Raw genomic sequence first — 13,325 nt, 5'->3', positions numbered from 1 at the left:
CCATGGGCTTCAGAATGGTTGTTTTGTTAGCAGTCATGAAAACAACATTAATCATGTTGTACATCTCCATCAGAACTCTTGACTGGTCAGGTGCATTGTTAATGAGCACCAGTATTTTGAAAGGAATCTTTTACTGAGCAGTAGGTCTCAACAGTGAGCTTAAAATATTTAGTAAACTATGTTGTAAACAGAGGTGCTGTCATCCAAGCTTTGTTACTCCGTTTATAGAGCACAGGCAGAGTAGTGTTAGCCTAATTCTTAGGCCTAGGACTTTCAGAATGGTCAATGAGCATTGGCTTCAAGTTAGAATCACTAGCTGCCTTAGCCTTAAGAAGAGAGCTTTGAAGCTTTGAAGCCAGGCATTGGTTACTCTTTTCTAGCTATAAAAGTCCTAGATGGCATCTTCATCCACTATAAGTCTTTTTCATCTACATTGAAAATCTGTGGTTTAGTGTAGCCACCTTTATTAATTATCTTAGCGAGATCTTCTGGATAACTCACTTCAGGTACTACATCAGTCCTTGATGCTTCACCTAGTACTTTTTTTTTTTTTTTAATTTGCCCTTATTTAATTATTAGCAAAGATAAACACTTTCAATGGACATATATTCCAAATTAAGAAAAATTATGTCTAATTAAGACAAAAGCATTTACAGTATTTTTGAATCTTGGTGTATTGGTTTAGTTATTATTTAATTGGGGATAAGAACTTTTTGTCTTATCATTATAGGAATACTTGCTTTGTGCTTATTTTATTTTATTTTATTTTATTATGTTATATTAATCACCATACATTACATCATTAGTTTTTGATGTAGTGTTCCATGATTCATTGTTTGCGTATAACACCCAGTGCTCCATTCAATACATGCCCTCTTTAATACCCATCAGCAGGCTAACCCATCCCCCCACGCCCCTCCCCTCTAGACTTTTATGTTATGGAGATGGCTTCTTTCCTTAAGGCTCCTGAACCATTCTCTGCTTGCTTCAGACTTTTTTTCTGTAGCTTCCTCACCTCTTTCAGCTTTCACAGAATTGAAGAAAATTAGGACCTTCCTCTGTGGTAGGCTTTGGCTTAAGAGAATATTGTGGCTGGTTTGATATTCTATCCATAGCATTAAAACTTTGTCCCTATCAGCAATAAGGGTGCTTCACTTTCTTATCACTCATGTGTTCACTGGAATAACATTTTTAATTTCCTTCAAAAGACTTTTCTTTTTTTTTTTTCTGTTTCTAAACATATTTATTTATTTGAAAGAGAGCGAGAGATAAACAGAGTGAGCAGGAGTGAGAGGGAGACTGAATCTGAAGCAAGCTCCACACTGAGCTGAGAGCCAGACACATGCCTCAATGCCAGGACTGCGAGATCATGACCTGAGTCAAAACCAAGAGTGGGACGCTTAACCAAATGAGCGCCTAGGTACCCTCATGAACTTTTTCTTTGTATTCACAACTTAGCTAACTGGTGCAAGAGAAATAGCTGTTGGCCTATCCTGGCTTTTGACATTCCTTCCTCATTAAACTTAATCATTTGTAGCTTTTGACTTAAAGTGAGAAACATGTGATTCTTTCTTTCACTTGTACACTTACAGGCGACTTTAGGCTTATTGCTTAGCTTAATTTAAATATTGGCATGTGTCAAGGAATAGAGAGGCCAGAAGAGAGGGAGAGGGAAGGGGGAATAGCTGGTCAGTGGAGCAGTCAAAACACGCACACCATTTGCTGATTATAGTTGCTGTCTTATATGGGCAGTGTTTATGGTGTCCCAAAACAATTACAGTAGTAACATCAAAGATCACAGATCACAGATCATCATAACAAATATAATACTGATGAAAAAGCTTGAAATATTGTGAGAATTACTACAATGCAATACAGAGATGAGCAAATGCTATTGGAAAAATCGCACCAACAGACTTGATTGATGCAGGATTTTCACAAACTTTCAACTTATGAGATACGTAGTATATGCAAAGTGCAACAAAGCAAAGCACAATAGAATGATACACCTGTACCACATTTTGTTTATCCATTCATCACTTGAGGATTACTTGGGTTGCTTCTGCTTTTTGGCTCTTATGCCTGAACTTCTCTGAAAATGTGTGTTGAAATTTTTGCGTGAACATATATTTTCAATTCTCAGAAGTACAATTTCTGGGTTATATGGTAACTCTATATTTACCTTCTTGATGAGCTGCCAAACTTTTCCAAGTGACTACACATTTTACATTCCCATCAGCATTGTATGGGGGTTCCTAATTCTGTACATCATCACTTGCTATTCTGTACAATAGCACTTGTTATTTTTTGTGATATATATATAACTGTACTCACACAGGCAGGCACACACACATGCACATACACATACACATACTTAACTGTCCTAGAGGTTGTAAAGTGGTATGTCATTGTGGTTTTGACTTACATTTTCCTAAATACTACTGTTCTTGAGCATCTTTTCAAGTGCTTTTTGCCTATTTGTATATCTTGTTCAAGCCCTTTGCCTATATTTTGTTGAGTGTTTGGTCTTTTTTATTGTTAAGTTGTAGGAGTTGTTTTATGTAAATTTAACCATGGAAGTGCAACACTTGTACCAAGAAAATAACACAACTTAAAAAAAATTAAAGAAGTCCTAAATAAATAAAAGGACATCCCATGTTATTGGATGGTAGACTTGACATTGTTAATTAAGATGGTTAATAGTTTCCAAACTGACCCACAGATTCAATGTAATCCTTATTAAATTTTCAACTGCTCTTTTTGCATCAATGAGCAATCTAATCCTAAAATTCATATGGAATTTCAAGGGACCCTGATAGCCAAAACAACATGGAAAAAGAGGAACAAAACAGAAAGAGTCATACTTTCCAATTTCAAAAATTAATATAAAGGAACAGTGATTAGGACAATGTGATACTGCCATAGCAACTGAGCAATACCTCAAAGGAATAGACCTGAGAGTCTATAATAGACCTGTACATTTATGATCAATTGGTTTTTAACAAGGGTGTTATTCAATGGGGAAATAATAGCCTTTTCAACAAATCATGTTGTGATAACTGACTATTTTCATGAAAATGGTGATTTTAATCTTTACTTCAAACCATACACACACTAACTCAGTAGAAACAAAGACCTAAATGTAAGATATAAAACTATAAATTTCTTAGAATAAATGGTAAGTATACATCCTTGCAACTTTGGATTAAGCAATGTTTTTTTTTTAACATATGCTACCAAAACCACAAGCAGCCAAATAAAAAATTTAAAAAAAATTGACTTCATCAAAATTAAAAATTCTGTGACCGAAGGGCACTATCAGGAAAGTGAAAAGACAATCAAAAGAATGAGAAAAAACTCACAAACCAAATCTAATAAGGGGTTAGTAGTTTTTAAACAGCTTATTGGAAAGTTTTGAGGATCTTGAATGTAATAACATGACTTGTTCCCTTGTCATTGCCTTAGAAAAAGAAGATGGTTAGAAGTGCTGGCTTACAATAGTAAAATAAATCAGAACACAAACCTGAACTTAAATTGTTTTCTTCTCAGGGCCACATGGATAGGAGTTACATTAAATACTTTAATGATTTCTCTGATGACAATTTATGCCTAATATCGAACTCTATATATTTCAGGGATTCCCTTGTAGGTCCTTTTTTTTAGGATACCAGTAATACTCACATCTTTAAAAGCATTAAATATATAAGGGAGTATATGCAGGAGTGGGCAAAAGGAAGTCCAAGGAAGATGGAACTCAATTTTAGAATCTTTTTTCATTTATCCCATGTAACCAAATGTTCAATCATTCCTCTTTGTTTTCCTAAATAACTATGGAACCATTTCCTGGAGCTTCAGATTCCTTGACACTATTGCATTTCAACTCTCAAACAACTCATTTAGTTTAAAATATTAGCCATCTAACTTGTCTTCCCGATTCCAAAACCCAAATACCCAACCACAATACATTTAACATAACAATCTTTATAATGTAAAAATCTGCTCACATAGGGTTTTATATTAAAAAAGCAAACTCTCATAGGAACCACCTATCCCAGAATTGCCTATAGTCCATGTCTCTATACTGTACTCCAGGTAAACTGAAAAGACATTTTAGGGATGAGAATATTGGTTTTGGTTTGAATTAAGTTAACCAGGTGTCTGATTCTTATTCACTCCAGATTTTCAGGTCTATCGACCTAGTAGGTAAAGTTCTGCTACATTTTAGAACATATGAGCTTTTTATGAATTGAAGCTGGTCTTTTTTCCTTGCCTTGTTGAAAACATTTGAGTGACATTTGAAGAAATTTCTAGAGTCCCAGTAGTAGTGCATGTTGTTATGTTGATGTCTGTATAATGCTATAAAATTCTTATGATGAATATCTATTTAAAACGTTTTTTTTAGGAGGTCAGTACCATGTTTTGTAGAGGAAAAGAAATTTCACATTTGTGTTGATAACCTAAGAGACTACTCATACTGTAGAGCTGAAAGGAATAATGATCATAAAGAGAAGTAGGAAGGAAAAGATGCATTGTGCTGAAAATTAAAATGTTGTGAGGTGAAAAAAATATTATGAGGTGACCTAATTGAAAGGGATTAGGTAAACTTATAAAATGAGTCAAATTTTTTAATTACTTTTTTCTCTAAGATTTTAAAATTAAATTTCCTCTTCATTTTTTGAAAAAAAGAAAATATTTTGGAGTGTGTCCTTGAAAGCTTGTTTCACTTGCTGGTTTCTGAGAGTGTAAATGAAAGGATTTAATAAAGGGGCAACCGAGGTATAAATAACAGTTACACCTTTGGATAAAGTCACCCTTTCCTTTGCTGTTGGCTTTATGTAATTGAAGATACAGCTACCATAAGTAAGGGAGACTACGATCATATGAGAAGAACAAGTAGAAAAAGCCTTTGTTCTTTTCTGAGCAGAGGGGAGTTTTAGAATGGTCTTGATAATACATGTGTAAGAAAGAATCAGTAACAGCAACGTGACCATGAGATTTACAAGAGATAAGACAAAGGAAAGCAATTCCAGTAAATGAGCGTCAGTGCAGGAAAGCTGCAGCACAGGGGAAGTGTCACACATGAAATGATCAATTTCTCTGGAAGCACAGAAATCCAGTGTCAGTCCGGAGGCCAATGGTGGAAACGAAAGCAGAAAGCCAACTGTCCATGAACCGAATAGAAGTTGGTAACACACTTTGTTGTTCATAATGATGGGATAATGTAGGGGTTTGCAGATTGCTACGTAACGGTCAAAAGACATGGCGGCCAGTAGGTAAAATTCTGTAATTTCTAATAAGAGGAAAAAGAATAACTGGGATGCACAACCATTGTAGGAAATTATTTTGTTTTTAGTCACGATGCTTATCAGATATCTGGGAATACAGACTGTTGTCAGTGAAGCTTCCAAGAAGGAGAAATTTCGGAGGAAAAAATACATGGGAGTCTTGAGGCTGGTATCTAGCAATGTAAGAAGGATGATGGTTAAGTTCCCCATCACATTCAACACATAGTTTAGAAAGAGAAATATAAAAATCACAATTTGCAATTGTGGGTCATCGGTCTGTCCTAGGAGAATAAACTCAATCTCTCTTGACTGATTCCTCATTTCAGACTTGAGTACTATTAAGTAGACATAGGAAAACAACTCCAGAAGTGGAAATAAGAGGAATTTTTTAAAGAGCTACAGAGAGAAAAAAAAAAAAAAAAAAACCAAAACAACATAGTCAGAAATGTAAAAAGGTTAAAAGTTGAAACAATTTAACAAGACAGATGATACTTAAAATTACAGCATAGATCAACATAGGCAGCCTGCACCTGATGGTTCCATTTAAGCAACAGTTATGATAACAACACTACTAAATTTTTTCTTTTTCCCTATTTGAACTTGAAAGATAATTTAAATTTTGGCTGATCATTTCCAAATGAGCTGAATTCTGTTTCAATGTTCTAAATAGGCAGAACATAAGCTTGACTTAAATGTATTTTTTTATATTTATATTAAAAAATTATTGAAAAAGTTCTTGTAACATCTAGAAAATTAATACCAATGTCAACTTTTAATGTTTATTCAAAAATTCTTAGCTCATTAAAACACAAATGTGTGAAATATAAAAATAATGGCAGTTACATATTTTCTCTACAATTGAAATATTCTAATATATACCATTATTTTGTCCCAATGCAGTACTTTCCCATTATTTCTTTATCTTATTTCACTTAATTATTATTTTTCTTTGGTTCTAATACATCAGTCTTCTCCTATCAGTTGCATTTAATCATGAAGTTTTGACCATTCTACATCAAAACAGAGAGATATATGGCAGTTAAAAACCAGTGGATATTACTTGACTTTTACTTGTGGGAATGCTTTCATTTATGATCTAGATATTTATTGCAAATTATAAGTGAGTTACCATATCTAGAATACATTGATATAATTTTCCCCCTATGGGAATATGGTAGAAACAAGGGTAAAAATAAATGATGAATATTCTCCCTCTTATAACATTATAAAAAATTCCAAAAATTTAAGAGGAAGTTAATTCCAAAGCTTTTCTGCAGAAGGATTCTAAAAACAGATATGGATTCTGGAAATTATATGCATCTGTTAATAACTTTCTCTTCCACTGACACTCATTAAAATGATGGGACCCAGATATTACAAATAATTAGAATCCTCTTTTAGGCCAGGTAAGATTCATTTTCTGTCTTCTTTTCTTATATATAAAATGAAGGTAAATGTCTCCATAAAAATTCTAAATGAAAAGACATTTCGGAAAGCCCTCATATGAAAGGAACCCAAATTTTGTAACAAATAATTCTGGCTTCAAATTGTGTACTAACAAAAGGCAAGTTTTATCATTTTGCTCATAAGAGACACAGGGGATTAATTTAAAAAAAAGAAGAAGAAGAAGAAAAGAAAAAGAAATGCCCCTTGGAGACTTGTGTCAGGAATATCAGTTACATATAAAATAAAGCAACAACCACCAAAACAAACAAAAAGGGAAGGAAATAAAAACTACTGTGAACTGCTTTAAGCACAAAACTGAATTTCTTTAACTACAAAACAAAACAGATATTCTCCCAAAAAAGACCAAGAAAATAATTTAAACCCTATACTTAATGCCAACAAGAATTTCAGATATTCCATTGCCTTGGGACAGTATGACCATTTCTACACATTAGGATGATTTATCCCAAAAGGAAACCTCTCTTGCTTCCTCAATCAGTGTTAGGATTTCATTAACTTGTGACCTATACCCCAAATCGGAGGTGTAGGGCAGTACTTAAATGTTTTGCTACTTTTTAAATTTTGAAACAATATACAATATAAAGAAAAAAAAAAACAACAAATACACCATGAAGACCTTATATTTCTGCACCATTTGATGCTCCATCTGCTACTCAATATAGTAGTATGTGTTTATAACAAAAAAGAATATTCTACTAGATAAGCATGATATAACTATTATTATCAGGACATTAATAATGATACATTATTAACATGTACTTCTCTAATTGTATTTAAGTTTCACCAGTGACTAAAAATTTTCCTTATAGAAAATAATACAATTTAGAATTACATGTTAATTACCATAATGTTTTAGTCTCCTTTAATTTGGAAAATTTCCTAGTCTTCCCTTAACTTTCAAGGATGCCGGTTGAAAATTCTTTTTTTCTTTTTCTTCTTTAAATTGACACTAAGTACATTTTAAAAAATTTTAAATCCAATATAGTCTACATACAGTGATATATTAGTTTCAGGAGTACAATATAGTGATTCATCAATTCTATACATTACACAGTGCTCTTCAAGATAAGTGCGATCTTAATCTCCTTCACTTATTTCACCCATCCCCTCAGGTAACCATCACTAACTTTGTTCTTGATAGTTAAGAGTCATTTTTTTGGTTTTTTTTTTTTTTTTTCCTTTGTTCACTGGTTTTGTTGCTTAAATTCCACATGTGAGTGAAATCAGATGTTATTTGTCCTCCTCTGACTGATTATTTTGCTTAGCATATACATTCTAGATCCATCCATGTTGATTCAAATGGCTAGATTACATTCTTTTTTATGGCTAAGTAATACTTCATCATATTTCATTATATATATGTATATACATATACATATATACACATATACATATATATATTTATATATATATATACACACACACATATACATATACATCTTTATCCATTCATCTAATCATGCACACTTGAGCTGCTTCTATATTTTGGCCATTGTAAATAGTGCTGCAAAAGCATAGGGGTGTGCATATCTTTTCATATTACTGTTTTCATATTCTTTGGGTAAATGCCCAGTAGTGGAATTAATGGATCATATGTAGCTCTATTTTTTAAGAAACCTCCATACTGCCTTCAACAGTGGCTGCACCAGTTTGCATTTCCATCAACAATGCACGAGGGTTCCTTTTTCTCCACATCCACGCCAATACTTATTGATTCTTCAGTTCTTGATTTTAGCCATTCTGACAGGTGTGAGATGATATCTCATTGTAGTTTTGATTTGCATTTGCTTAATGACGAGTGATGTTGAACATCTCTTCATGTGTCTGATGCCATGTGAATATCTTCTTTGGAGAAAATTCTGCTCATGACTTCTGCCCATTTGTTAATTGGATTGTTCGTTTTTTTTGTGTTGAGTTGTAAAAGTTCTCTGTATACTTTGAATACTAACTCTTTATCAGATATGTCATTTTCAAATAGCTTCTCTCCTTTGGTAGATTGTCTTTTAATTTTGTTGATTGTTTCCTTCTCTGGGCAGAAGCTTTTTATTTTGATGAAGTCCCAATAGTTTATTTTTGCTTTTGTTTCCATGCCTCAGGAAACATATCAGGAAAAATGTTGCCATAGCAAATGTCAGAGAAATTACTGCCTGTGCTCTCTTCTAGAATTTTTATGGTTTCAGGTGTCACATTTAGGTCTTTAATCCATTCTTTTGTTTGGTGTAAGAAAATCCATTGTTTTTTGTTTGGTGTAAGAAAGTGGTCCACTTTCATTCCTTTGCATGTAGCTTTCCAGTTTTGACAAACCTATTGGTGGAAAAGATTGTCTTCCCACTGCATATTTTTGCCTCCTTTGTCAAAGAGTAATTGAATCATGGGTTTATTTCTGTAATTCTGTTCCATTGATCTATGTGTCTACTTTCCTGCCAGTACCATATTGTTTTGATTAGTATAGCTTTGTAATATAACTTGAAGTCTGGAATTGTGGTAATTCCAATTTTGTTCTTTTTCAAGATTCCTTTGGCTATTCGGTTTTTTGTGGTTCCATACAAATTTTAGGTTTTTTTTTTCTAGTTTTGTGAAACATGCTGTTAGTATTTTTTTCTTATTATGTTATGCTGTTAGTATTTTGATAGAGACTGCTTTAAATGTGTAGATTGCTTTGGGTAGTATAGACACTTTAACAATATTTGTTCTTTCAACCAGTCAGCATGGAATATCTTGCCATTTGTTTTTGTCCTCTTCAATTTCTTTCATCAGTGTTTTACAGTTTTTTGAGTACAGGTCTTTCACCTCCTTGGTTAGGTTTGTTCCTAGGTATTTTATTTTTTCAGTGTAGTTGTAAATAGGATTGTTTTCTTAATTTCTCTTTCTGTTGCTTCATTGCTGGTGTATAAAAATACAACAGATTTCAGTACATTGATTTTATATCCTGTGATCTTAGTGAATTCATTTATCAGTTCTAGTAGTTTTTTGGTGGAGTTTTTTGGGATTTCTCTATATAGTATCTTGTCATCTGCAAATAGTGGGTTTTACTTTACTAATTTACATCACATTTATTCCTTTTTCTTGTCTGATTGCTGTGCCTAGGACATTTAGTACTATGTAGAATAAATGTGGTGAGGGTGGACATTCTTGTCTTGCTCTTGACCTTAGGGGAAAAGCTCTCAGTTTTGCCCCATTGAGTATGATGTTAGCTGTGGGTTTTGGTATAGGGCCTTTATTGTGTTGAGGTATGTTCCTTCTACATCTATTTTGTTGAGGGTTTTATTATGAAAGGGTATTGTACTCTGTCAAGTGCTCTTTCTGCATCTATTGAAATGACCGTTTGATTTTTATCTTTTCCCTTGTTGATGTGATATGATGTTGATTGCTTTGCAAATATTGAATCATGCTTGCATCTCAGGAATAAATCCCACTTGATCATGGTGAATAATTTTTTCAATGTATTTTTGGATTTGATTTGGTAATATAGTGTTGAGGATTTTTGCATCTATGGTCATCAGAGATGTGTATTTCTTTTTTGTAGTGTCTTTATCTGGTGTTTATATCAGCAAAATGCTGGCCTCATAGACCGAATTTGGAAGATTTCCTTCCTCTTCTATTTCTTGGAAAAGTTTGAGAAGAATAGGTCTTAACTCTTCTTTAAATGTTTGGTAGCCTTCACCTGTGAAGCCATTTGGTCCTGGACTTTTGTTTGTTGGGATATTTTTAATTATTGAATCAATTTCATTGCTTGTAATTGGTCTGTTAAAATTTTCTATTTCTTCCTGTTTCAGTTTTCATAGTGTGTATGTTTCTAGAAATTTATTCATTTCATTTAGGTTGCCCAATTTGGGGGCATATAATTTTTCATAATATTCTTTTATAATTCTTTGTATTTCCGGGGTGTCAGTTGTTATTTCTCCTCTATCACTTGTGATTTTGTTTATTTGAGTCTTTTTTGTTGTTGTTTTTTGATAAGTCTGGCTAAAGGTTTGTTAATTTTATTGATGTTTTCAAGGAACCAGCTCCTGGTTTCTATTTTTTTTTGTTTCTACTTTGTTTATTTTTGCTCTAATCTTTATTATTTCCTTCATACCACTGCTTTTGTGTTTTATTTATTCTTTTTTTTCTGGCTTCTTTACATGTAACGTTAAGTTATTTGAGATTTTTCTTGCTTCTTGAGGTTGGCCTGTGTTTCTATAAACTTCCCTCTTAAAACCACTTTTGCTGCATCTCAAAAGTTTGGACCATTGTGTTTTCATTTTCACTGTCTCCATGCATTTTTTTGATTTCCTGTGTGCCATCTTGGTTGACCCATTTATTGTTTAGTAACATGTTATTTAACCTCCATGTATTTATGTTCTTTCCAGGAATTTTTGTGGTTGATTTTTAGTTTGATAGCATTATGGTAAAAAAGATGCATGGTATGACTTCCATCTTTTTGAATATGTTGATACTATTTTTCTTGCCAAAGATGGGATCTATTTTGGAGAATTTTCAATGTGCACTTGAAAAGAATGTGTATTCTGCTGTTTTAGGATGGAATATTCTGAATATACCTGTTAAAATCATCTGGTTCAATGTGTCAACAAAGCTACTATTTCTTGTTGATTTTCTGTCACTATGATCTATCTGTTGATGTAAGTAGGGTGTGAATGTCCCCTACTATTATGGTATTACTATTGATTAGTTCCTTTATGTTTGTTATTAACTGCTTTATGTATTGGGTGCTCCCATTTTGTGTGCATAAATCTTTACAATTGTTATATTTTCTTGTTGGATTTTTCCCTTTAGAATTACATGGAGTCCTTTGTCTCCTATTACAGTATTTGTTTTAAAGTCTATTTTGTCTGATATAAGCATTGTTACCCCAGATTTCTTTTCACATCCACTTGCATGATAAATATTTCTCCAAACCCTCACTTTCAATCTGCATGTGTCTTTCCATCTGAAATGAGTCTCTTTTTGGGCAGCATATAAATGGGATTTGCTTTTTTATCCATTCCATCACCCTATGTCTTTGATTGGAGAGTTTAATCCATTTACATTTATAGTAATTATCAATAGGTGTGCACTTATTGCCATTTTGTCTCTTGTTTTGTGCTTGTTTTTGTAGTTCTTCTCTGTTTCTTTCTTCTCTTACTCTCTTCTCTCTTGTTCTGCTGGCTTTCTTTAGTTACCTACTTAGATTCCTTCCTCATTATTTCTTGCATATCTATTACTGGTTTTTGGTTTGTGGTTACCATCAGGCTTGTATATAACATCTTCTGCATATAGCAGTCTATATTAAGTGATGGTCACTTATGTTTCAATGCATTCTTAATTCCTCTCCCTCCCATATTTTAGGTATGTGGTATCATACCTTACATCCTTTCATTTGTGAGTCCCTTGACTGATTTTTAAAGATACATTTATTTTTACTGCTTTTGTCCTTTCTACTATTTTCCTCTTACTTAAAGTCTTTCTTTTCCACTCAAAGAGTCCCCTTTAACATTTCTTGGAGGGCTGGTTTAGTTGTCATGACTTCCTTAACTTTTGTCTGGGAAACTATGTCTTCTTCTGTTCTGAATGTTAGCTTTGATGGATAGAATATTTTTGGCTGCAGGGGTTTTTGTTTGTGTTTTGTTGTTGTTTTAGGCCTTTGACTATATCATGCCACTTTTCTCTGGCCTGCAAAATTTCTGCTGAATCATCAGCTGATAGCCTTATAGGGGTTCTTTCGTATATTACTGTCTTCTTTTCTTTTGTTGTTTTTAAATTTTTTCTTTATCACTACTTTTTGCAATTTTAATTAGTATGTATCTTGGTGTGGACCTTCTTAGGTTGATTTTGTTGGGGCATCTCTGTGCCTCCTGGATGTGGATTTCTGTTCCCTGCCCCAGATTCAGGAAGTTTTCAACTATTATTTCTTCAAATGAATTTTCTTCTCCTTTTTCTCTTTTCTCCTCTGACATCCCTATAACGTGAATGTAATCACACTTGATAGAGTTGCTGAGTTCCCTAAGTCTATTCTCATTTTGCATATTTTTTCCTCTCATCTTGATTACTTTCCACTACTCTGTCCATGATTACTTGATTACTTTCCATTACTCTGTCCTTCAGATCACCAATTTTGGTTGAGCTTCCTCTAGTCTGCTACTTATTCCATGTAATGTTTTGAAATTTCATTTATTTTGTTCTTCATCTTTGATTGTTTCCTTTTAATCTTTTTGTTAAGGGGCTCACTGAGGTTCTCCACTCTTTTCTCAAGTCTAGCGAGTATCTTTTGATCATAACTTTAACCTCTCTATGAGGCATATTATTTATCTCCTTTCACTTAGGTCTTTTGCTGTAGTTTTTTTCTGGTCTTTCATCTGGGATATATTCCTCTGCCTCATCATTTTTTCTTACTCTCTGTCTGTTTCTTTGTGTTAGGAAAGTCAGGTACTTCTCCTGCTTTTAAAAGTAACAGCTTAATGGGAGCAAGATGGCAGAGGAGTAGGAGACCTGGATTTCATCTGGTCTCAGGAATTCAGCTGGATAGGGATCAAACCATTCTGAACACCTACGAACTCAACAGGAGATCGAAGAAAAAAATAGCAACAACTCTCT

At 33.4% G+C, this 13,325-nt stretch overlaps 1 protein-coding gene across 1 annotated transcript; it reads right to left on the bottom strand.

Moving 5' to 3' along the window:
* Nucleotides 1-2,504: 2,504 nt before the first annotated feature.
* On the bottom strand, nucleotides 2,505-5,606 carry LOC118529377 (olfactory receptor 6C6-like). Its single transcript, XM_036082214.2, has 2 exons — nucleotides 4,694-5,606; nucleotides 2,505-2,545 (listed from the first exon to the last, which is right to left on the bottom strand). Exons 1-2 carry the CDS (start codon nucleotides 5,604-5,606, stop codon nucleotides 2,505-2,507), a joined length of 954 nt encoding a protein of 317 aa, XP_035938107.2.
* Nucleotides 5,607-13,325: the final 7,719 nt, after the last annotated feature.

Source organism: Halichoerus grypus, chromosome 6 (assembly GCF_964656455.1).
Source record: "Halichoerus grypus chromosome 6, mHalGry1.hap1.1, whole genome shotgun sequence".
Lineage (NCBI taxonomy): Eukaryota > Metazoa > Chordata > Mammalia > Carnivora > Phocidae > Halichoerus > Halichoerus grypus.
This window is presented reverse-complemented; position numbering and strand designations above follow the sequence as displayed.

Coding starts and splice junctions, on each gene's coding strand:
- LOC118529377 (XM_036082214.2), bottom strand. CDS start 5,606: ATGAGGAATCAGTCAAGAGAGATTGAGTTTATTCTCCTAGGACAGACC. Junction 2,546..4,693: donor TTTCAAGGACACACTCCAAA/ATATTTTCTTTT, acceptor AACAACTCCTAC/AACTTAACAATAAAAAAGAC.